This window comes from Papilio xuthus, unplaced genomic scaffold (genome assembly GCF_000836235.2).
Source record: "Papilio xuthus unplaced genomic scaffold, Pxut_1.1 DF825017.1, whole genome shotgun sequence".
NCBI classification, from domain to species: Eukaryota; Metazoa; Arthropoda; class Insecta; order Lepidoptera; family Papilionidae; genus Papilio; species Papilio xuthus.
Genome location: NW_013533632.1, coordinates 4,196,653 through 4,222,580, shown reverse-complemented (window position 1 = coordinate 4,222,580; position 25,928 = coordinate 4,196,653). Strand labels below are relative to the sequence as shown.

The 25,928-nt window shown below is 32.7% G+C and overlaps 2 protein-coding genes across 2 annotated transcripts; both read right to left on the bottom strand.

The window, feature by feature from the left end:
• Positions 1 to 2,719: 2,719 nt before the first annotated feature.
• Positions 2,720 to 11,015, bottom strand: LOC106126196 (nuclear receptor subfamily 2 group E member 1). Its single transcript, XM_013323685.1, has 5 exons — positions 10,957 to 11,015; positions 8,135 to 8,187; positions 4,240 to 4,476; positions 3,321 to 4,039; positions 2,720 to 3,043 (listed from the first exon to the last, which is right to left on the bottom strand). The coding sequence occupies exons 2-5, from the start codon at positions 8,163 to 8,165 to the stop codon at positions 2,861 to 2,863; spliced, it is 1,170 nt and encodes a 389-aa protein (XP_013179139.1). The 5' UTR covers positions 8,166 to 8,187; positions 10,957 to 11,015; the 3' UTR covers positions 2,720 to 2,860.
• A 2,899-nt stretch (positions 11,016 to 13,914) lies between these two features.
• Positions 13,915 to 25,728, bottom strand: LOC106126155 (ras-related and estrogen-regulated growth inhibitor). The gene is made up of 5 exons (XM_013323641.1): positions 25,246 to 25,728; positions 15,873 to 15,929; positions 15,490 to 15,563; positions 14,950 to 15,126; positions 13,915 to 14,343 (listed from the first exon to the last, which is right to left on the bottom strand). The coding sequence occupies exons 1-5, from the start codon at positions 25,331 to 25,333 to the stop codon at positions 14,110 to 14,112; spliced, it is 630 nt and encodes a 209-aa protein (XP_013179095.1). The 5' UTR covers positions 25,334 to 25,728; the 3' UTR covers positions 13,915 to 14,109.
• Positions 25,729 to 25,928: the final 200 nt, after the last annotated feature.

The following is a 25,928-nucleotide window of genomic DNA, read 5'->3' as shown; positions in this document are numbered from 1 at the left end:
AATGACAAAATGAAAATGAATAAAAATATCAACGCTAAGATATAATTTGCTAGCATCCAAGATAGGAATTCATCAGAGGCAATTTTATTGTTGCAACTAGAGTAATTGATCTCGTAATAAAAGTACTCATTCTAGTCATTTATGTTAATGGAGCAGTTGCAGTTTTGCATCCAACAGCCCAGGAAGTTAAATAATACATGAACAATGTGAATTCGATACGTTACATGCGTAACTGTTAAGCTGGAAATACAATTCATCGCTATTTTTTATTTTTATTTCTTCCAATGACGTCAAAACGTTTGCTAAATATTATTTTTAATAATGGGTCATAAATATTATTTTCACTTTTTCGAAAATGTTGTTTGTGGCCAATAATTGAAGAAAAATTTTCATGTCACTTACCGATCGTGAATATCGCTCTTTTGTAAATTGCCTATGACTAGGTACATATTGTGAAAATTCTGCACACTGTACATATATAATTTCGATAGTTGGTAATTAAATACATAAAGAAAAATATATGTACTAATTACACAAATGAATCATGCATAATATTCAAAATAAGTAGATATCAATTACCTTTATTCTCTTTAAACTGCTGCTAAAAATAAAGTGTTTAAGAATTAACATAGTGTGTTTGCTATTTATTTTTAGTAGGAGGTAGCTACTAAAATATGTTTTAACCACTATATATTTGATTTTATATGCTAGTCGTTCACCGTCATAAATCTTTCTTAAACTGACAATATTGTATCATTGGAATACAATAAAGTCACATTGGGATATAATATTATCACGTCCCTCGAGCCCAACGATGTGACACAAGTATAAAAGACTGACACCCTTTTGTACTTCATTAAATTCACTCACTCAATAACAGAACCATATTTCGCTAAGTAGGCCTTTCATATCCACATAATTCTTGATACCATCCCTTTTACGTGGAAATGATTTACTAAGTGCGAGAAGGAGGGAAGATATTTGTCAAAAATACGAGGTTACTTTCATCGGTTTTCAACCAATAAACTCTGGGGATGGCATCTCTATTATGTCAAAATGACAATACACAAATTGACGTGACCGAAATACTATAAACTTTAAAAGTTAATACAAAATCGTGTTCAGAAATCATGGTCATTGAAAAATCAACTAAAAGATCTCAGTAACACAGATGAATATGCTTTGTTAAAGTCGTTTAAATAGTATTCATGAAATTGCACCCTATGACTATACTTTAAGCTACATATTCGAGTAACCATGCATTTGGCATTGTTGCTGAATTTGACTGAAGCAAAAAACAGATGAAAGGGAGTGAACAAAAGCGCATAAAAGTGGAGATTAATCGGGGATTAAGACACAATATAGACGAGGCGCACACATGTCACCAGAGAAGAGTCGACGTGCCTTCTGCATCTCCCTTATCATTCACATCAAAAGTTTACTAGGGTATATTAATTCGCACAACACAATACGACCTTTCATCTATGAGCTGTAAGTAGAGCAAAGTCAACAATTACAGCTGCAGCAATGTTTAAAATTATACATCAATTAAAATAAATTATTATCAATAATTGAAACTCAATCCATATCGATTTATATATTTGTTTATGCTGCCTTTTATATAAAAGAAAAAAAAACAAGCGAACTCGTATAAAACCATTACATCACTCTGGTATTCTGATTTGTTATTTTTCATTCTTGCGAAAGCTAAGATTTTACGTGTTAATGGACATTGGAGAACGCATGCGCTAACCTCGGTAGCATCAAACATTCCTACAGCTGAGCATTAAGTTATGTTATTTTTATTGCCAATAGGTTGAAACTTATCTGGCTTTCTTTTTCGCACGCTTAGTTTGTACTTCTGATATCCTAATACTTGGAGAAAAGAAAAATTACGTAGGCGGATTTCTTTAAGCAGTGACACGTAACGTGTTGCTACATTTTCCTTGTCACATTACTATTTACACAGGGAACAGCTAGCAACGCCGCAATATGGTTTCACTGTTATAAAATCTGTATCCGTTCTAGTGCACAAAGACTAGGTTAAAAGAGATTTACTGTTAAGACTGTTAACTGTTATTAAACTCGTAACGATCTTTAAATTCCAGGATTATCGTTACGCAGATAAATATTATAGCACTCGTATAATATTTAAAATGATTACAAGAAATCTTTTAGGGTCTAACCAATTTTTGTTTTACAGAACCAGACAGAGTAAAGGTCATTGATTGCTTTAAGCGGATTGGAGTACAGGCGGCTTTATTTTACCGGCCAACTGCTAGCTACGGTCCGTCTACGGCCAACATTAACTAATGATCGGTCGGTACTGATACCAAATCAGAGAACAAATAAAAGACCTTATTTATTGTGTTAAAATTATGTAATTTATACGCACCAGAAGCTATTGCATTTAATAACAATAAATGTATGTAATGTCTTAAATTAATATCTTAAATATTATAATATTATAATTTATAATTACAGTAAGTACTTATTTTTTTAATATAATAAGAAACATTGTTAACATACGAGTATTATGACATGTTACAAGAGTTTCAAGGGTTAGGAAATAAGGTATTTTTACTATTTTAAAACAATTCGCCATAAAACTGTATCGATACTTTAAAAAATTAATAGTTACACGCAAATTTTAATAAAGAATAGAAAGAAATTGTGTCATAATCTGATGTATGAATATTTTTCACTTAAATATGTCGCCATCATAAACCTTAGAAAATGACTAATGCCAACTTTCCCTTAATAGACACGAGAAATTGTACATTTTTTATCAACATTTCTTTAGCGTTCAAAACGCTTAGTTAACCGTTAAATATTAAATCAAGAGAGTATATATTTTATGTCAAACAGTATCTTTTCCTGTTCTATACATATCACTTATTATCCTTTCTATCGGTATCTCCCCGATGGTGGCACGGAAGAATAGTTCAACGATAGTCGCGCTGCAAACTCCCCGAATCAGCGGCAATAACTGTAGTAGACGGCTGCAGCGGGAGGTCTCGTGGGGATAGGCTCTAGCCACGTGCTGAAATAACAAAGTAACTAGTAAAATTAAGAGCAAAAATCACATTTTAAAGTACAAAAAAATTACAAAACAACTGTATCGTTCATGTGCAAGTTATGACAAAATGCTATTGATATTCATGTCTAAAACTAACATAATTCTACTATTAACGCCTATGCAATGAACTACAAAAATTGGCAGTTTCCAAAAAATATGCCTTCTAATTTTTAAGTAGGTGCGTGATGTTTCTCACATGGAAAATAATGTGAGATACTTAGTTTTTCGTAATGTCACTTACCTCATTAAGTACAACTTGGGAATGACCTTGAAACGCAGCAATCGCTGGCAAATCTTGGAGTCTTCTTGATTCTGAATTTGGTAAAAGCGGACTTCCATTGCTATTCTTATCGCCCAACGATGTTTTGAAAAGAACAATCGCTCGAAGGCACGAATACTCATTATTGTCTGGGCGAATTTTTGCGAATTCTAATAAAACTCTATTGAATTCTTCGACTTGTTTTACATCTAATCTTTGATTTTTTCCGTCGCATAATATTTTAAGATCTATAGGATATAGGAATTGTGAGGTGCCAATAACGAAGAGATCTCTCCAAGTCTCTTCTAGAAGTAGCAATCTGTCGGAGAGGGAAAGTGATGTAAAGGCTGGAACGTTCTTTGCCCATTTCACGTTCATAAAGAGTAGTCGAGCGGCTGCTTCGCACATAGCTTCTGGCTGAGCGGGACTGAGGAGGGAAATTGTAATAGGTGGCGGTGAAGGTGCCTTTGGAGGACATGGTGTTATAGATGAAAGCATATTTATTCTATGATATGGATGAAAAGGGCTATGGAATAAGCTCAAAGGCGGCGGTGGTAATGGACTATGTTTAGGTAAGGCTAAGTCTAGAGCCGGAGGAAGTGAAAGGTTTACATCTGAAGACGGCACGGCTGGGTCTTTTAAAAATAATGCCATCTGTCTTCGTATTGTAGAGTTGCGAGGACCTCTTTCATGTTGAACCGCTGAAAATGAAAATAATCACACTTATTAACCAGTTCTTGTCTGAATTTCTGAGACCTGGCTCCAAATCCCGACTTTATACGTGTAAGTATACAAATAAAAATATTCTTTATAATAATTTCTATCCGTACAGCAATTTGCAACGATAATAACGCTGCGAAATGCTGTAATAAAAATATAAATTGTAATAGTTTAAGCTCACCATCTTTGTTCATGCCAGCCTCTAAGCACTTGGCTAGCCTGCATGCTCTGCATTGGTTGCGGTGCGCCTTATCTACAAGACAAGCACCTGGGCGTCGCGCTTTGCAAGCGTACCGTCGGTCTCTGCGAACTGACCGTTTGAAGAAGCCCGCGCACCCATCGCAAGCAAACACACCGTAATGCTTGCCCGAAGAGTGGTCGCGGCACACAGCGCACGGCACATCATAAAGAATGCGACCTAAAGGTAAAATAAATTATTATTGACTACATATTTTTTTCAGCTAAGAAGCTAATACGAATGTATGATAAATATAGAAGTAAGAAGTAAAAAAATAATTTGAAAGTATTTTCATTTGAATAAGGCAAGGGTTGAAATTTTTACTTATAGTAACAACCCTATTGCGCGACTTGGCACGTCGGAGAGAAGAGTACGCTTGTTTCGGAGGGGCAAAACCAAACGTTGAGTACTAGGAGTTAATAAATTAACGGTAGGTTGTTGACGCGGGAAATATATTGCAATAATATATCACACAGTGGGACTAGTACGAACATTTGCGACAATCGACATCGTATCGCTATCTTCAAATATGACAAAACTAGCTGTGGCCTGCGACCACGTCCTTGGGGGATAAAAAAAACTTAAATAGTAGCCCTTATGTTCTTCCAGACTATGTTTTATATTATAACGATCTTTGAAATGCTACGTCCAAACAGCAATTCCGTGCAAAACGGATATAATACCCATACAAATATATTAATGAAAGTATTTTGATTTTCGTGTAACATATCATTAGGTATCCGCTTAATTACAATTCTGTGCTGCTAAGATACTCGTAGTATACGAGCCGTAGAGGTTAGAAACTCTCTACGCAGAACGCTACGAGAGGCATGCGCAGTAAGTTCAGAAACGTGATATTTCATTCTCAAAGTAATAAGGTTGATATTTGTATAACATTTCTATTTTACCTATCTTAAAAGTCATGTTCTCTTAGTATTGGTGCGGGTAAAATTTCCATAATATAACATAATATATTCTATATTAGAACCGTTTTATTAAAAACGGTTCTATGTGATACCTAAAAGTTATGACAATATTTCATACCGTTTTAATTAATTATATTAATTACTATATAAAGGTAATCCAAAAAAACTAAATAAGTAATTTAGATATTTTTTAATAATTTGTAGATTTGGTTGTTAATTTTGATTTTTTTCGTCTAAGACTTCGAGCAACATTTTAGTCGACGTAAAGATATCGCTATCGATTGATGACATAGGTAGGCCTCACTCAATCGCTAACAGTTTTCGAACAAGACGGCCTCAGGTTCCGATTCATCAATAGGCATGCGCAGCTCTGTCTCTGACAGAGATACCTTGAATAGACGTGATCACCTTTATTGTTACAAGGATAAGGGTGTATATGCTGTGGCATTTCTATTAGCAAACTCCTGCACGATTCTGCTATCCTGGTACTTGTGCGGGTAAACATTGATTTGTTGCGGCTCTTTCGCTCTCTAGCGGGGAAAACAAGAAAGTAAAGTTGTCGTCTCTCTTCTATTCTTGAATATAACTACTGTTTTTACTTTATTCTGTAAGTTCAATTAAAAGTAAAATTGTGTATTTTTATAGCTTTTCAAAAGATGGATTTTCGTCATACTGTTAATTCATAGTTTAAATAAAATTTATAATACCGTCATTATTAACGTAACACTTTTGTATTCCAAATTAGACATACTCCCGGGATATACCACGTTAAAGGTAATTAATTAAATGCACTAAAATAATAAAACGGATGCATAAAGATTTTAAAACCAAAGTACAAAATATGACAAAGACAGAAATGAATCACATAAATCACAGTGGTAAGGACATGTCATAGGATAGGGGAACCACTAACCACGCCCTACACAGGGAGGGGATCATTGGAAGTAGACTTTACTGTGACCATATGTAGTGTCAAATTGACACATTTTATGATTAATAACAATATTTATTTTAATAAAGTTCACGTTAAGAAATATTTTAATTTTTAACCATGAAAAACATTTTAATTTAATTTTCATTCTGTCGTGATGTAATTAAACTCTTTAAAAAATGCTTTCATGGAGAAAGTAAACGCGAATTACGAGAAAAGATATAAAAAAGTCGAAACACCCCCGGCATTTGGTCTCGCACAATGTTGTTGTCTTGACAAACACGATCCCACGGCTGCGCTCCACTCAGCAAAAGCGGACCAAAAGATAATACGCCTTTATTAATACACCTCCAAACAAGACCGTAGTCGAAAAGGCACCGAGGCACTTCCATTCAATAAGACATCCCGAATAATACAGTACATGTGAATGCGTACACTTGCGGGGCAGGAAATGCGGTATCGAATGTAGGATTATAAAAAAAAGATTCACAAAACTGCCGACTATAGACAATGCGTGGCATAAAAGCCAAGAAGTGGAGCTTGGGAACAATTTGGTACGACTTAATAAAACGTCCATTGATCGTATGATAATGACGGGTTTTGTAAAAGAAAAAAACCGTCGTGCTGTAAACGTATTTTCACGATACGTTAGTAATGAACGATAAATACTTTTACTCCCCAAAAGATAATAATTTAATTGCACGGAATAATATTGTCTCCATCTTATTAACATTAACCGATATAATTTTTGCTAAAAAAACTTACGTTCGATCAAAGTCTAAAAATCGATTTCTAAAACTGTTTTAGTTAATTGTTTAAAATTATGTTGATATATAAACACTACGGTTTATAAAAAAAAGTACAACACAACGTGCATCTCGTAAACCGTTATACATTTAGTGATGTTCTCATTAATAGCATTTTAAAAAGGATATTCATTGCCTGTTTCAATTAGCATGGGGTCATTTTACTTCATTGGGTGTTGGTGTCACGCAATGGGATAGATGGGGTCACTATACAGGTGATAGATCCCACGCATCACGAAGGGTCGATTATGATCACTAACTAGGGTGTTTCAACAAATCTAGTCTTATTAATTATACCATATATTAATATTTTTGAACAATGAATAGCTTACTGCATTAACTGTTGCCGCCTTGGTTCTTAGGTCAGATTTGTAATGTGTGTTGTGTAGTTTGCCATTAAACAATGATTGTTGTTTGTGTGTGTGTATGTGTGTGATTTTCCTTTAATCGCATATATTATATTAAAATATATATACTCGTATTTAAATGTAGATGATAAAGATGCAATTTTCAGTCCAGTTAAAAGAAAGTCTAATGTAGTTCGGAATTAATCCAACTTTGCTTAGGACACAATTGAACGTTTTGATTATATAAACAATGACGTAAACTATAACTAGTATCGTTATCTGAGCAATTGATGGTAAAGGGTGGGAAGGGAGGCAGATGCATGCGCCATTGAACGTGGGAACAACGCTGATGTCAAATTGGCCAGGTCACGTCATCTCCCACAACACTGTCATATTACAAGTAATTAAGCATCCAATATAGTCCCACAAACTTGTTAGGCCCGGTGAGAGTGGCGCTGCTATCGCAATTAATTCCCTCATATAATACATAAATATATTACCATGGACATAGGGATTCAAATGCAATAGAACAAAATATTCTGGCCCGGTGATAGAGGAGTTGATATCGCGGATAGTAAGCATAGTAAATAACACGAAAGACATGACCAGCTATAACTAGACAAGAATTTTGTAGCACTCTTTTGACTTTTGACAGGGAGTTTCTAATCGGCAGTTATAATTGTTTCGCATTTGCCCACGGGAATATGTAAATTTTACGGAGTATATTATTTCACATGATATATTATTCATGCGTTTATAAATTAGGTAAATAGTGCTGTACTTAGTCGTTTTCGGACTAGATAATTAAAATAGTTTTTATTGACTTACTTGAAGACGGTGCCATTGTTTGCATTTCCATAATTAATTTATTTTCATATTACCTGTAACAAGTTAATCAAACAATTTAAATATATGTAAGTGATATACTTATTCAACAGAAAATAATTAGTATAAATCAATTTGAAACAAAATCAAGCGCCGAAAATTTCAAAAAGGACTGTTTAGCTATACCATTTTAATCACTTCTTGCGCATGACATATTCTAATAGTATTATTAATATTAAAATAATTATTAATTAATATATATTCTTAATTTTCTGTAATATAACAAAATTAACCATCGCTAGCTAGTAGAGTGTAAAATTTTCACACATTCAAACCGTGCGAATATTCAAGTGGCAGACTGTCCCTTGTGGCCAACAAGAGCACTCGATGCTTAAGCGTTCAGAAAAGAAGCAGGAAAGAACTAAACACCAATTATATTGCAACAAATGTAAGAAAATAATGCTTCATTGTTCACCGGCGACCGTACTGACATCTTTTGGTTATAAAGCTGAGTGCTACTTGTATTTTTGTTCATTATTCGCTTTGTTCTTGGCCACTTGTAGCACTAAACGGTTGTTGCGTCAAGTACACGTTGTATCGAGAACTTTACAATAAATTCTTTTCAATTATTTGCCATTTCCCAATGTATTAACAAGTAGTCAAATTTTAATCTGTAACATTTCTTTGATAATTGAAATACTTTTATTAAATTTAATTGCCTTATAAAAATTACAAATATAACTTGATATATATTTTCGTATCTTGAACATTTTTCATATCAATTTAAAAAGTTAAATATTTTTTGTTTATACTTAAGTTACATTAGACAAGTAAATGAATCCTTTAGGAATTTAACAATAAGACATGATTTCATAAAAATAATAATTAAAGCTTTAATTCAAGCAACAATAAAAAATGTGTACAAATAAAAAATGCGAGCTGATATCTAGCAAAAACTATAACATGAATTAGAAAGAATATAGACATTTATGTTTCTTCTATTATAAAGAAGTATACACATACGCCAAGTAAGTCCACAAATCACGCAATACTAGACAAAAGCAAAAATACATTAAAATTTTAAATATTGAAAAGCTCAATATTATAGTTTGCATCAACACTATAAAAGAATTGACAGTAGCCTAATCCTTATAGTTATGTTTGTTTGTCGGCAGTTAACCATCGAAGTTGCATTTTTCTCGACATAATTACAGTTTCGCAAAACAGGTAATTAGGCGGGGATAATCCGGGTAAAAGCGTGAGGACAAAGGCTGGGATAAGCTTCAGGTCGGATAGGCCCGGTGCTCATCGGAGGGTTATTAACAAAAGCGACTCCAATAATAACATCGGAAAGTCGGTAGCTTCTTGCTTTTAAAATTGAGATGGTATAAAAAGTTTTCTATTGATTGTATTTCAATAGATCTGACTGGACTTTAATAGTTTTTTTTTTAGTTTTGCGGTGTGCTGACTGCCATTGTATTCGTAAATACCTTACAAGCAGCTTTTTAATAACAAACAATATTTATATCATTACTGATATTCATACAAATAAAAGTATATAAAAACAATTTAGTTTGTAAATGTAAACTTTTGGTTTTCGTTAAAAAAACAAAAAATTATTTAAAAAATGTTTTTAATCTCTAAGCGTTATCATTCCATATCAATATTTCATAATTTTCGACGACTTTATTGATTGAAAATCTATCTCGTACAATCCTAGTAATTTATTCATTAATTCGTAAATAGACAAACAAAAGGAAAGATGTATTAACGAGCATTGTGCACCAAACATGAAAAAAGATGCTTGTGGAAAAAAACTTACATTTTTATCTGTCGAGTATCGATGACTTCCGGTTTATCGGTAGAGCTAAGCTCCGCAATAACACAAATTCTAAACTTAAGTTTTAGTGTCCCGTACGACCGTACAAACACTAACCAAATGAGGATGTGAACAATCGAAAAATTTACTATTATAGATAAAGCTTCTTGATTTCATATACATTCTAAGAATTATTATTAAATAAAAAAGAAATGTTTATTATTATGCCAAAGTTTTATTTACACTAATAAACTATCAAACAGTGCCGCCAACATTAGTTTAGAAGTGATTATAATATTTATTCGATATTGAGATGAGGATGTTTAGATATGAATCATGTATGTAGATGTCATCGATAGATTATTTACCTGTATTTAATTACTTTAACATTTAAACACCTAGGCTAATATTAAAATAATTATATCTAAATCTAATGACAAAGGCAATACAACCTTGCTATGACAAAATAACCCATGTAATACATAACTTTTATGTCCTATATATACTTACTAGCTGTCGCCCGCGGTTATTTTATCCCGTGCGGTCGGCCGCACAGGATAAAATAGCCGATTCTCAGACCTACTAAATTTAAATTATAGTTTTTGAGCATCGGTGGCCAGGGGTCAAGCACTTGACTTGCAATCTGCAGGTCCTGGGTTCGAATCCCGCCAGGTACCAATGTGTATTCCGATTTACATGTGTACATCTATCCGACGTTCTTACGGTGAAGGAAAACATCGTGATGCAACCTGCACATATCTGAGAAGAAATTCAAAGATGTGTGTGAAGTCAACCAACCCGCACTTGGCCTGCGTGGTTGACTATGGCCTGATCACCCTTAATTTAGGGTAGCTCCTCGGTGGCGACGTATAGTGAGCTGATGATGATCAAAAAAGTTTATAAAAGAGGAGTATAGTGACTAACATTGTGACACGAGAATTTTATGTAATATATATCTACAAAAACTGCGTTTAATACATTATCGAAATAGTTAAATTATATTTACCATGGTACACCTAATTTCTTTGCTTTTCGGAACTGTTGTATTTTAATATGTATACATATGTGTATCGAAGAAAAACTCTTTGAAGGAAAGTTAAAGAAACAAAATTAACTTTCAATAAGCGTGTCGAGAAAACATTAATGAAGTAAACTTTAACGACTTCACAAGTAAGTGAAAATTAATTTTTTTAACATTAACACAACTGGTTACGATATCATTTTCAATTGTAAATTCATTTAACGCCATAAGTAATAAACAGTTTTATGTCAATGACATAAAACTTTTTATGATATAAATATATTTATTTCTTAAAATTCTTTGCTTAAATTGTTTATTAAATTATATTATAATAATATATTGGAAGACGAAAAAATAATAATTAAGAATATAAGATTTTGTAATTAAAATATGGTGTAGACCTTGTTAATATGGATCGATAAAAAAATCAGTAATCGATGTACATAAAATACTAGCTGTCTCCGGCGACTCCGTTCGCGTGAATGTATAAAAAACTTAATACCTAGAAAAGTTGAACAAAAAGCAGCTATTCAAGGCATAAATTCGAAAAAAAGAATAAATAGTATCCTATGTCCGTCTCCTGGCTCTAAGCTACCTCCTCACTAAACTTCAACCATATCGGTAAAGCCATTCTTGAGTTATAAATAGTGTAACTAACACGCCTTTCTTTTTTATATATAGAAGATATATTTATTTGTGATCATTAAGATGTTCGACATATTTAGAATCATTTTATGTTATATTTTAGAAGTAACAATGAATCAGTGAATTTGTTTGATTTATGTTATAATAAGAAGTTTTCGCGATAACTTCAAAAAATACCAATCGGATAATTCTTTAATAATACAAAAACGTTAATAATTTAGATTTCAAACTTTTAGGGTTAAAGTCTTTGGGCAATTTTTTTTAATCAACGCGTAACATTGTTTAGACTAAATTTTGTGTGCAAATTTTCTTGTCATTATTGTATTAATATAGAGTGCACTTAATACCCGCATTATCGACTTACAGTTTTGATACGACATCTGATCTTCGACCTACCGCATCACCGAGGGTAAACCCTTAAATAAACGAGATTCTCTTAAATTAGATTATTTTACTCATTATATATTGTTAAAAAAAACATCTCAGCGGAATTTTGCACATGAACATCAATTGCGAATGAATTAGCTATTATTGTTTTTTTTTTATTAAAGTAATAAAACGTAACAGAATGATTTAGCCATTAATACGTTTATTTAATACAGAAAAGTCAGTCCTTTTACATAAATAATATACAAATAAATATTTATATCAAATACGCACAGGCATTTAAAATCACGCACTTCGCACAAAATAAGTGATCAAAAATATTCGCATTTCATTTCAATAAATAAAGCGCAAAGCTTTTTGAATTATTATAAACACTATAAAGAGTACTTACTTGTAATTAAAAAGAAAAACTCACTTCACTATAGCACATGAAAAACAAATTAAACTGATTTGTGACTCCGTTGATGTGTTTACGTCAGAGATGGTTGGGTGTAGAGTGACGCACGCGCATCCAGTAGGGGCTGCAGGGGTGCGGGGTGCCTTGCGATATTTTACCCGCCCCATCTCTATACCAACCGAAATGACAACCTAATTGATATCGCGCTTTGTTCAAAAGTCGTCTCATTTTTAATTATTATCTGTTTAGACTTATTATTGAGTTCATTTATTTGCGAATAATTTATTAAAATTAAACCTATTTCAAAATGTTATATAGCATTCATGGTTTTTTACTTACAGTAAAGATAAAAAATTATAATAATTAAATAATAATTATTTTTCTTAAATGTATTATAATAGCGATATTTTAATTATAATGGTCGTGATAACATTAGTATAAATGTTACTTATTTAGATGATATTGTAGATTACATGTATCCCTTTAGGGGATAGAAAAAAAGACTAATAATAAAAAAATTGTCATCGGTGTCGATTCCCGGTGCCATCTTTAAATCTTATATTAGGACAACTGTCAACTCGTGACGTAGTGTGTAAGCCAGGCTGTGATTGGCGCATGCGACTGCGCACCCCTGCCGTTAGGGAGGCGTCTTTATTTTAATTTGGGGCCACTTTATAGAGATTACCCTTTGTACTTGTGACTCTGAGGGTTGCCTTTGTGACTGGCTAGTCATTTTTTAATCGCAGCTCATTATTTCTCTGTTTGTTATTGTAATGATAATCACTTTTATAAATTTATTTATATCGTGCCGGTGAATTGTCGAAAACGTTTAATATACTATTTTTATATTAAAAAATAAGTCCCTTAACATTTATATTATTTGAAAATTTAATGGTTGTTTCTCTATGAAATTATAAATAAACTCTTTGTTTTCTACTGTGATGTTAGGTGTATACTTTGTTATTCTACATTGATTATATTGTTGTAATCTCTTATTTTATTAAATTGTTATGGAGCTGACAATTTTTTTTAGTTAAACAACTTTAGTATTGGGAGTAAACATGAAATAAATAAGACAAACTATTTAAAACTCATTTATTTATTAAGAGATAAATATCAACTAATACCTAGATGATCGGATAAACTAACTGGCTTTAATGTAGCATAGCCATTTTTTTTTATCATTCACATCTTTGTGAAGTTTTTCTTATTGAAGTCAATATAAGAAAAAAAGTATCTATTTAAAACTTTCGTTCTTAAGTTATGCACTAAGTTGTCGAATTCAGTTTTTTTTTTTATTTACACAGATATTGCGAACATGTCTTGTAAGACTTTATCCTACTTTTATGATACAAACTTAGAAAATAACATTTTTTCATGTATAAAAGTACTTACAAAATATATTTTTTAATTTTCCTGTATCCTACGTCTACAATGTGGAAATAATTATAAAAATGTATTATATATTTAATAATTTAAAAATTTATAACTTAACATTTTTTGTAAATATTCAAACATTTAGCAGATAATATTGCATGTATCAAAATATTGCAAATTACATTGTTATCGATTTTCCACTGTTAATTTTAATCATATACAAATAGCACAAGTTATTATGAAATGGAACCATTTTCTCTAACCAACCACAAAATAAGGTCAATCTACTTAACAAACTTTAAGTGACTAAATGCACATAATATTGTCTATAATTAGTCTTTGGGTAATGCGCTGTCACTTTTCCCTCTGGAATAGACTCGATATGCGCTTTTCGAGCCGAGCATTCTATCAAGCAAGCTGTGTTTCGCCCGTTTCCTGAGAGATAACACATCACGGCAAAGTTCATGGAACACCTCTCCAACTTGATTCACCTGCTCTGCCGCAGCTACTTCAGCGAAGCTGCATTCAAAATCTTTCGCTAATATTTCACCTTCTTCTGGACTCACCTGGAACATGTAATTTATATATTTATAACTTTATGTAAATGTTAGACCCGGATTAATCACAACAGTAAATTGTGTAAGATCACAGAATACCGGATGGCTCGATCGCTATTTTTATCGAATGTTCCCTTTCTATACCTTTGCAGAAAAAATAGCGATGAAATTGCAGTAGGGAGTTTCGAATTCATGCTCGCACGTTTACTATTCTCTTCGTACACATTCGTATTCCCTTCTATATCAAGGCACTAACGAAGTAAAATAAGTTTAATATTTGTCTGCAGTATATGGTAATGAATTTGTGTCTGTGCATTAATGGCCGGACTATTCTTGTAACGAAAACGGCCCAGGAAGATGGTATACTTTGCCAAACGATGTATTTGGCAGAACACCAACTTTTATTTTGTAGTGACAAATTTGGTCCTGTTGGTATTAAATAAAATAAAACCGCATTGAATACTTTACAATTTTAGAAATTCTTTCCATATCCTATTGTATGAGGGTCAGCAGAAAAGTTTTTCGTTTCTAAAATCTAAAATTTTTAATTTCAGTCGTCACTTCTTAAGTAAGAACTTTATCAACTAGTACAACATGTTATATGTAAAGGATTACCTGTCTTAAATGTACCATATCAGCCTTATTGCCTACAAGTGTGAGCGGAACATCTGGATGAAGACTTTGCTTGGCTCGACGCACGTAGTTAAACGATTCGCGGTCAGTGATGGAGTAAACCAGGAACAAACCATCAGCCCATTGCGCTATTTCGTTGCCAGGTAGCTCGTCCAAACTCTGCAAATAATGTATCGAAAAGAAAACTATAAGTAAAATAATAGCTAAGAGTCAACGATACTCCGTCCCTGACCTACAAACTAGTAACAGTCAAAATGAAGGTCGTGAAGGTCTTTTGAACAAGCAACTCAAGGTTAGAGTGAGATAGTTGGAATATAACATGTTTGGCCGTAAGGACATCAACATTAATGTCGAAATTAATTAATAATTCATTGAAAAAACCAAAAATCGTTTCGCCTCTTATGTATATAAATGATCTAATAATAAAAACAAATAAAATTAGTAGGACAGTTTAGGGTACAGACAGTCAATTGCACTAATTAATTACATGACGGTCAGTGGAGTAATAAGGTAAATTGTTACCTTTGGACACGTGTCCAATATTTCAAACAATATTGGTTCACCATCTAGAAGAGCTTCGTGTTTGTACTTGCTATCTGGAAAATTAAAATTAAAATAACATTAATTTTGGTTGATTTTTTGTTTCTATAGAATTTGATAAAAATAATCATCTGTTACAGTGTCAATTTTCTTTTTTCCAAAAAAACTGTTTTCACGGAAAATTATTGAAGGCAATATTGACGTTAGCGCCATCTCGTGTGTCGATTTGATTACTAATAGTTCAAAGTTACGGTACGATATATTATTTTTTTAACACGGTTACTTTTGCTTTGCCTTAAAGAGTAGCATCCGTTTAAAAGAAAAGTCTTTGCTCTAGCATATGTTAAAGAAAATAAAATCCATACCTTGCTGATGATCGTATTCTCCGATGTACCGCTTAGTGAGGAATCGGACCGTCAACGCTGTAATGCAAAGGACATCTGAATAAAAAAAATTGTTTGTTTGTTTGTTACGCATTTCTTAGTTACTGGCCAAGTTAAGATATATAAAGTAGCATTCTTAGAAGGCCAGAGGCTTATTTTTAATATGTAAACCTGCATAGCATACACTATATCACTAAAATTAAAAAAGTTCGCAGTCCATTGTAGCTGGACATGCGGAACCGAATAAGCAAAAAAAACAATAAATATAAATAATTATCGTGAACGAGGAGTTGCGTTCATAAGCGTGTTAATAAATGTTAAATTTAAATAGTTATTTCAGGTTTTAATTATGTTATAAAAATTCTCTGACATACTAATTATAATCACGTAAAAACTACAGCGTGAGTGTAAATATAATTAGATATGAACTAGCAGCCAGTGTCGATAATAAATTCTACGTTGATTTAATACTATATTACAATGTATTACTCTTTTTCTAGACTAGTAATAATAATAGTTGTTAATTGTTCAAAATTATACCATAATTTATGTTCAAAGATTTTTTTGTTTGATTAAAATCATAAATTTCTTTTTCATATTTACTTTACCTGTGTCATATTTTATATGTTGATAAAAGAGATGCAAAGTTTTCGGTTTACTTGTTTTTCTACATTACTTCAGAAAAAATATGTAATTACGCAGAATAAGTTTCCACGTGTAAAAAAAATATTAACATTTGTTCTTTAAAAGAGGATGGAGGACAATATGTTTTGAAAGTACAGATCATTTGGCAACGGATATAAGGAATTTAATACTGGGCTATGTTGTTACAACCATTAGGTTTAAATCGACTTAGAAACAATAAATAACGTACTTCCTCTTTAAAGATAAATACATCAGCGTATTCTCAAACATTTATCAATGATGGTGATTAATTATGAGATAAATCGTTAACTACTTCACCTACAATAAAACGGACCAGCCGCAAAATTTTGTTTTGCAAAATACGTTAACTAAATACACAAAAGTGCTGATTTCGTTCTATTCGAGACTGTGATGTATTGAATTCGCGTAGTATTTTTTTAATTCACAACTAGTGTTTGTTTTCACTGTCCATTTGTGTACACGTTACGTTTTATTTGCGTTACAATGTTGCCAGTATCTGACATTCCGATCTTATTTTTTCTTTCGTGAAATATAGATCGATGTTGGATATTTTACGGCCAGCATTTAAAAGCAGTATATTGGACTATATTTACTTGGACGATAATTTAATATTCTTTTACTATCCTTACCTTTAAGTATTCCGTATCTTTACGAAAAAAAACTTAATTTTGCAAATGAACACTAGCTTTTTAATGTGAATCTTATTCTACTCATAACTTAACGATGGATTTTTGTTTGTAGATATTTGGCATAGATATAGAACATAGTCTGGAATAGCATATAGCTACTCGTTAAGTTTTTTTTTTTAATTACGCACGGACGAAATCGCGGACTTAAGCTAGAGTAGTTTAATATAGAATGATGTATTCGAACATATTCGTTAGTGTATAGTCCACAATTTAACTATACAGTTGTTTATTGCCTTTTTTATAACAGAAGGGGGCAAACGAGCAGCGGGAACACCGAGGTGTTTAACGACGCCCAAGGACATCAGCAATACCAGAGGATCCGCAGATGCGTTGCCGGCCTTTGAGATGGTGATACGCTCGCTTCTTGAAGGACCCCAACTCGTAGCGCTTTGGATATAACTTTGTTAATTTACATTTTTCATAAGTTAAATATTTTCACATTCCCAAAAATTGCGTCACTGTAGAATATTTGGCACGATCTACGCTACATTACATCACGAAAATAGAAACAAATTATTCCATAAAGGCATGTAGTTGCTACACCGGTATGTTTTCATTTTACATATTTCAATATATTGCATACCTAATATTCGCTCTTGTTAATAATTAAAACTTTATATTATTTTACACCAAACTATTAGATCAAGCTAATAATAATAATTTTTAATTTCAAAAAGAGGTTTAATTGATAAAGTTTGTATATCCCTAAAGAATTAACTATTATTTAATTAGACAGGCTTTGTAATTTTATTGTTATAGATAATTGTTTTATTATACATTGTCGTTGCAATCGTGTACACAAATGCTTTGATTTTAATGAACATATAATTAACTAAACAAGGTAATGACGTACATAAAGAATAGTATATTATTACAAGATCGTTTAGAGAAAACAGATATAATTGTAACCATCGATAAAGCACAATCTTACAGTCAGTTCCATATGGCACCTGAATATTAACGAATAATACCACTAACGCTTTAAAATGAAGCCGTGTTACGCCATGAATAATTGAAACGATGCTGAGAGAAAACATAGGTATACAAAGAAAGGAAGTGACATGAAATTAATATGACATAAAATTTACAATATAAAAAGTCTATTTTCAATAATCTGCCTGTATAAAGATTTTGTCCTAGTGAATTTCTAGACCGAATAATTGTTGTAAAGTTCACTTGCTCCTATAAATTGGGGTAGATGGCGCTTAACTTATAGTAATAGCTTAGCTCTATTGCCCATTCTCGGTGCGGAATGCTTTGGTAGCTTGCCCATACTGCCTTGGCTTGAATATGACTTTTTGATGTTAATCTCATGAATTTTATATCCAACGAATTATTGGCATCTACATTATTAATAAATCCGTAAAAAACATTACGTCTATTTATAAAAGCTGCTCAAAAACAGGACAGAACATCTTACTATTTTATTATTTGCTAGTTAAACAGCTATATCGTCGCGCGGTTCGCAAATAACCGTTGTTTATTCTAAAGTCTTAAAATACTCAACGATAGCAGGAAAGAAGCAGTGACTTCTTTATGTTTAATAAAAATAGAATAAACTCTGCCGAAACATAATTTTTGTGAGTAGTTAAGACGTTTCTAGTGGGTGATAGTCCTACGCAATCGTTTGGGTGCGGGCAGAGGTTTCTGAATCATAAACGCTTTTCGGTACAATGTACTAAAATTGAAACATTTCCGTCAGGCAGAATTAACATTATTGATTAATGTAACCTTGTTAAACATTTTGAGTAGTTCTATTTTTACTAAGATACGAGGATATTTTACAGTTTATTTAAAATTTTAACAGTCCGAACTACGACAGATAAGGCCACGTACATGTACACAGAGAGTTGCAGTTTTCTTGCTCAACTTGCAAGCAATCCGTGTACAGCAGTCCGTAGTTTTTTCTTAGTTTCTTTTACAGTATAATATATACAGATTTTCGGGCAAAAAATCAAGGGTTGAATTGTTACAAAACTGTAATATTATTTTACCATTGCGTTTTGACTTGTGTATTGTCCAAATGCATCGAAATCTATGGAGAATTGCAGCGACCATTCGATGACGTCATTCAAATCGAACCGTGAATGAATATGGGGCATTGCATCATCATTAGTTATTTGTCTACTATCAATTTGTTTTGATGACACGTTTCAACATATTGTTAACAAATGTAATTCAAAATTAAAATTATAATTTTTTTTAGAAAAAGATTAACGAAACTATGTATCGGAGATTCCCTTAGAAGGAAAAAAGTAAGAATATTTAACTCGCAAATGTGATTGGCTGGCAATTCGTCTCAGAAAAATTACGTGAAGAGTACCAGTAATTGGCTAGCAAGCTTACGTAGTTGTAAGGATGTAGAATCGGGCAGATTGTACCTATATAAAGGCTAAAGATACTTATAATCACTGCCAATAGCATGGTACATTATAGCGTGTAATATGTAAATGATGGCAGCATCATTTCATTGCATTTTAACGTTACATAAGTACATATGTATAAGTGATCTCATTAATACTCGATTGCTACAATATAGCATCATTAAATAATGATAAAATGATTGGCTATTGTTTATTTTTATCGTATAAAACAATTCGTAAACAAACGTAGTTTACGCAGATTGTTCTATCACTTGCGTTTTGGCGTTCTGCCACTTCGGTAGCACTCTGCTGTGATATCACACATCTAAACGATTTACGATGACAAAACGTAATAAGTATTGTATCATGCGCTAAATAATTGTAAATGACGGGTAGCGTTACCGAATGCTTTTAAAAATACATTTCTGTCCCCGTGGCCAATTTTCAACAGGTTTGTAAAAATAAGAAGTTCTTACCTCGAAAGAAACATACATGAAAATATAAATAATAAAGTTCTCGCCAGTATCCAAAATACGTAATAAACTTATATCAAAATTGGACTTATAATAGAGAACACAAAAGAAACCTTGGTTTAAACAAATTGGCCAACCAAAATCTATTGAGCTTCATGAAACTGTTATAAACACGATCGACTATTCAATATACATACCTTAAATTACCATAAAGCACGTTCGATTGATTTCTGCATAAGAGAAGTCTTATTTTAGACCTAAACAATCGTGTTGGGAAAACGTCTACAAAAGGTTTCTTTGTTGTTACGCTGTGCGCATGCATGTTCTAGGGTTATGTTATGAAATTGAATAACTTCGAAAATTACTTTATAAGTTGAAATCTTTTCATTTATAAGACAAAATCAAGAAGTTTTTGCAATGAATAGCTAATTAGAAATACGAAAATTCGCGCGTTTCAAATTTCGTTCGGTATCACAGAATTAGACAGTGCGCGGATTCGAGGTTATTTTCAATTGTTCTCTACGCGTGAATATTTGAACGAGCACGTTTTAATATTACCTAATGTACTCTGAAATCAACTGAGATCAAAGTGCACGCAGAGGAAACGTTTATATTCTTTTTAAAAAATATGTTAACAACCATTATGAACTTTGTAAACAACACAAAACGATTAACCGTCTTTCATTACGACAGGTTTAGACAGATATGATCATCTTATTAAGTGTAATTTAATTTTATAAACATCTTTACTAATGCCTGTTTTTGTTACGTAATATGACATCTATCTATATATATATATATAAAAGAAAGTCGTGTTAGTTACACTATTTATAACTCAAGAAAGAACGGCTTTACCGATATGGCTGAAAATTGGTGAGGAGGTAGCTTAGAGCCAGGAGACGGACATAGGATAGCTGTTTTTTATTTAACTTTATTACGTTTTTTTATGCATCCACGCGGACGGAGTCGCGGGAGACAGAAGGTTTCAAATAATGATGACGCTTGTATTTCTGAGTGCAACACCTACTTAATTTGGAAAAGGAAAGTGAGGAGACTCAACCCTAAATAATAGCAAACGGGAGATACGTTTTAATGTGTAAAGTAAATTAGTGGTAGAGGCGTAACAATTTGTAGCTACAATATACATGCATGCATGTAAGCAATGAATGGAATATGCTTGTATATTAAAATAATAAGATATAACGTGTACGTACGAAAGTACGAGAGCAATGGAATTCATGATCATTGACCCATATACATTCGGAGTTTACGCACCAATACACAATGTTGCCGCCAAAATTAGACCCGAAGTGTCGAAATTATTCCAATTACAACCATCCTACGTGCCATCTGCGGCTTGTCTTGAATCTATATTACCTAAGTTAGCCATCGGAAAGATACTTTGGCACATGTCTCCTCGCTAACATAATAATACATATTATGTGTTTAGTAATAAAATTTAATTAGTTACCTTACCAATATTATAAATGGTAATGTTTAGATGGATGTGTGTTTGAAGCTATCTCCAGAACGGCTATATGGATCTTGCTGAAATTTGGCAAAGATGTAGAACAGTCTGGAAAAACACATAGGCTACTATTTTTTTTTTCAATTACGCAAGGACGGAGTCGCAGGCGACAGTTAGTATAAAATAAATTACGCGTACACCAGGCCGCTCGAGAATGTGATATTGATCTAGGTTTTGTTGAAATTGACTAGGTATGTGTTATTACCTAAATGTACTGAATGGCAGTAAATATAACATTTACCACCAATGTTAGTTCGGTTCAACCATTATTCGCATTTTTACTACGCGTTGAGAATATTATCTCGTCAGATGTCACTTAAGAATTCAACTACGGAATCTATTTTGACAACACACACAAATAGAAAAGCCGACAGCGTGGGTTTATTTGCAACAGATCATGACAAATGAGCAAAGGGATATGTTTTGTAGCGTATTCGTCTTCACCAGTTATGACGCCGACTCTTCATCGATATACATTGTTTTGTTCATTTTAATTCAATCGTCAGCATTTATAAACAACTAGCTTACGCCTACGACTACGTGCGCGCGGAATTAAGAAAAAAACTTAATAAGTAGAGTATGTGTTCTTCCAGGGTATGTTCTAGATCTATACCACATTTCAACGAGGCCATGCAGACGTTCTGAAGATACTTTCAAACAATTATCTATCTATTTAAACATTCGCATTATTTATATTATTAAGATATTAATTACAAATGTTTATCTCAAATGATTTTAACGTATATTTAAATTATTAAATTAAACGTTTACGATTTATTAATCTCCTCATTCTACATAAAGCTAAAGCTTGCATCTTGTAATAGGTACATATTATTGACGATGTAAATACAGGAAATAGACACTCGTATTTCTTAAACATTATGAGTACAATGTTTACCAAATGTTTTCTAAACTCCCTATAGAAGGTTCAACTCTTGGTATTGGAGTCTGTTTTATTTATGTAATATAAAAATAATATGTTTTTGTATATAACAGTTTCGCATTGCGGCAATGGTCGCGAGCATTACACACGTGTTATTCAATGTTACTGTTATAAATAAATAAAATGACCTCAGTAAGAACAGAGCACAGCAGAACTAGTACGTTACAATCGAACTTTTACATATTCATATTTTATTATACAATAGTTTATTTCTTCAGAATATGACATATAAAAGAAATAAATACGCATAATATAGTTTTAAAATGCTATATGTTTGCTTCGAACAAAGTTAAGAATATTATTTATTATTTAGTTTCCTAGTATAAAAATTAACAATCTTAGTACTAGGAAACTAAATAATTAAAATATAATCTTACTAAATAACTAACCACTACAAAACAATGAATTAATTAATACTATATTAAATAAACTATATACTAAAACTAAACCAAACTAAAAATAAAACTAAATAATATAAAAAATCGACCCCAAATCGCTGCGCTCGCACGGTAGGATTCCCAAGAGGCTGGCGGCATTTCCCCGTTGGATGGCCAGCATAATATTACGTACAAGACATAATAGATTAACCGTAGATTTCTGAGAACTAAATCTCTGTATAAAACATAGTGATCAGTGTCACTATCTTTGGCAACACAGAGATAGCAATATGTTTTAAACGGAGATACTCACGGTAACCCACGGTAAATCGTGAATCTACTAAAATTTAAACTTTCTCACGCTAGAATTAAGAAGTTTTTTTTTATAAGAAAATGCTTTTCAAACAAAACTGTAGAATATGACCAGCTATAGCTTCATTATAAATCCAGTGTTAATAATCGAAACTATAATAATTAATTGAGATGCTTCCAACAGAATATTTGAATAGTTTACTTACAATCATTGGTAATTTTTTTTATTCGTAAAATAATCTGGTTTAACGATTAATGATGTTACACTGATGTAATCGTTGAAAACAATGAAAGCCACAATGATGGAACATTTTTAGATCGTGGTTCTAATAAAAAGTGTACATTCTAATCTCGTTTGATGATTTATTTCGCATCTATAAAAATTTCACGACTTGTAACATTAACAGTATACCCGTCATCCATAGAAGTAGGCAGAAATTATAAATCTATTTTACGTGCCACTAATTTCGTTTTATTAATTGCTTAATAAGGTGCCTAAAAAGATGACATATTTTATTACATTAACTAACAGCTTAATAGATTGTCATCAGTGTGAAACATTGCATTTCTGAATATTATATAGGAATATTTTACTTCTTTTGGGGATTGAATCAAATTTCGACTAATTACTTTAAATTACTTTCTAAATTAATATTTGGATCTAAATTATATGCATCCAAATATTCATTTACTTTTAACTGTAATATTCAAATGCATAATTGTATATCTAAAATATCTCCGTCTAGTAAAGACCTTCGTGTTAAAATTTTGGCAATGTAATGCGACATCGAGTAGAAACAACTGTCTGGCAAAAGTCTCGTGTTGTCTGGTAGACCTTTAGGTATAACTGTACAGTCCTCTTACACGAACAAATGCTAAAATATTCACTGCAAATAGCTTTTGGACTGGAAATGTGGACGGAGTATTTGCAGGCAATCGATCAAAATTATATTTCAATTTCTATTCAGCGTTACTTTCATATAGGTTTTAGCATTCTAAGTTTTTTTTGTAATGTGTAACTTCGTGATGTTGTCAATGTTATGCCGGCGACATAATCAGTTTTATAATAACTGAAAAGTTGAAAATGATTCTCTGAGCGGGCTTAACTGTCAGTCAAACTTTACAGTCCCCAGTTTTGCTTACACCGTAAGTTTTAACTGTACAGTCCGACTGTGTAGTTAAAACTGAATGTGTTCGGAATTATTTACTAATACTGTGAAAGTAGACATTATTCTAGGGTTTGATTGATACATGTCTTTGAATTTTTCGCTGATAAGAAAGTCAGATGTATGTATACTATATGTAAATCGGAAAACTGATTGATACAGGGCGGGATTCGAACACAGGATCTGAACATTAAAGGTCAAGTGCTTAACCCACCGCCGCGCCGACGCTTACACTTTAATATTTAATTTTAAAAATTACATTGTTATTTGCAAAACCGTTCTAATATTATTTGGTGACAAAATATTTTAATTGTGGCAATTTACTAGTGAATAATTTGTTAGTTTAGTTAACCTTGGAAGTAACTTTTGATTGACTAATTTTATCTTCGTGGTCGTAGCAATGATTTCTTCAGAATCGCGTAGGAATTGGTTTATATCCATGAATTCGTTGCGACGTTGAATCATAATTCGAAAGAGAATTTTTCTAAATTTTTTAGAACGACTGCTAAATTGATATTTGCAAGTACAATCGCCGTCCGTAGCCAAATACCGATAAATTTAAGCGGATTTGATAAATTTGCTACATACCTTTCAAAATAACCAAAATAAACTTATGTATTTAATATATCACATGTAAAAAATTGTAGCCACAAACTTTAGTCAGCAATTATTTATCGATTTTTTTATTTATTAAGGGCTACAACTTACCATTCGAGAAACATCACAGGGGTTAATTATCAAACTATAAAAAAGTTGTTATAACAACACTTATCTAGCTTTCTGCAAACAAAACACTAAACATTGCGCGTGCGTGTATATGTATCGCGAGCTCACATACCGCTTTTGCCGACAGACGGTGCACCGATCACAGCCACTTTCACTTCGGAGAGTGAGGATTTCTTCCGTCTTATGCCTCGAGATGTCATTTTCCCGCGATCATGGTCCCGGCGCACGGAGATCTCGTGGAATGGCCCGTAGGCGGAGTGCGCGTACGCTCAACACAACCCCGCTCCCGCTTACCAGCTATTAATACCCCAAAGCGACACAGCTCTGACATCGGCACCCGTGTTAATGGGTCAAGATCTGGCCAAGATCAGTTGTGCGAATAGGCGTGTTTACGTCGCATCGCATCGGGCTTCCTTACGACGCCACGTGCCCATGGCCGTCGGCCAACGCCGCCCCTCAATCTTGACACTGTTTCGCACCCACTGCCACTCAACGCATATCTTCCCCATCATCACTGTCACCACTTAATACTTCACACAGACAATCGTTTTATAATATTCAATAGCAGAATTACTACAGAGCTAATTATGTGATCTTTTACGTTTCGTATTGAAAATATGATTTCTAGGATGATTATAATATAACCGGCGTCTACATCCGGCACTCTAGATAAAAAATTTGAGTAGATGGTATGTTAGAAACGGCTCGGTGCGCGTTAGGTATGCATCGTGTGCTGACTGGCGAAGCGCCAGGACTCATCTTCGAACTACAATTAAAATATACGTAAGCATTAAG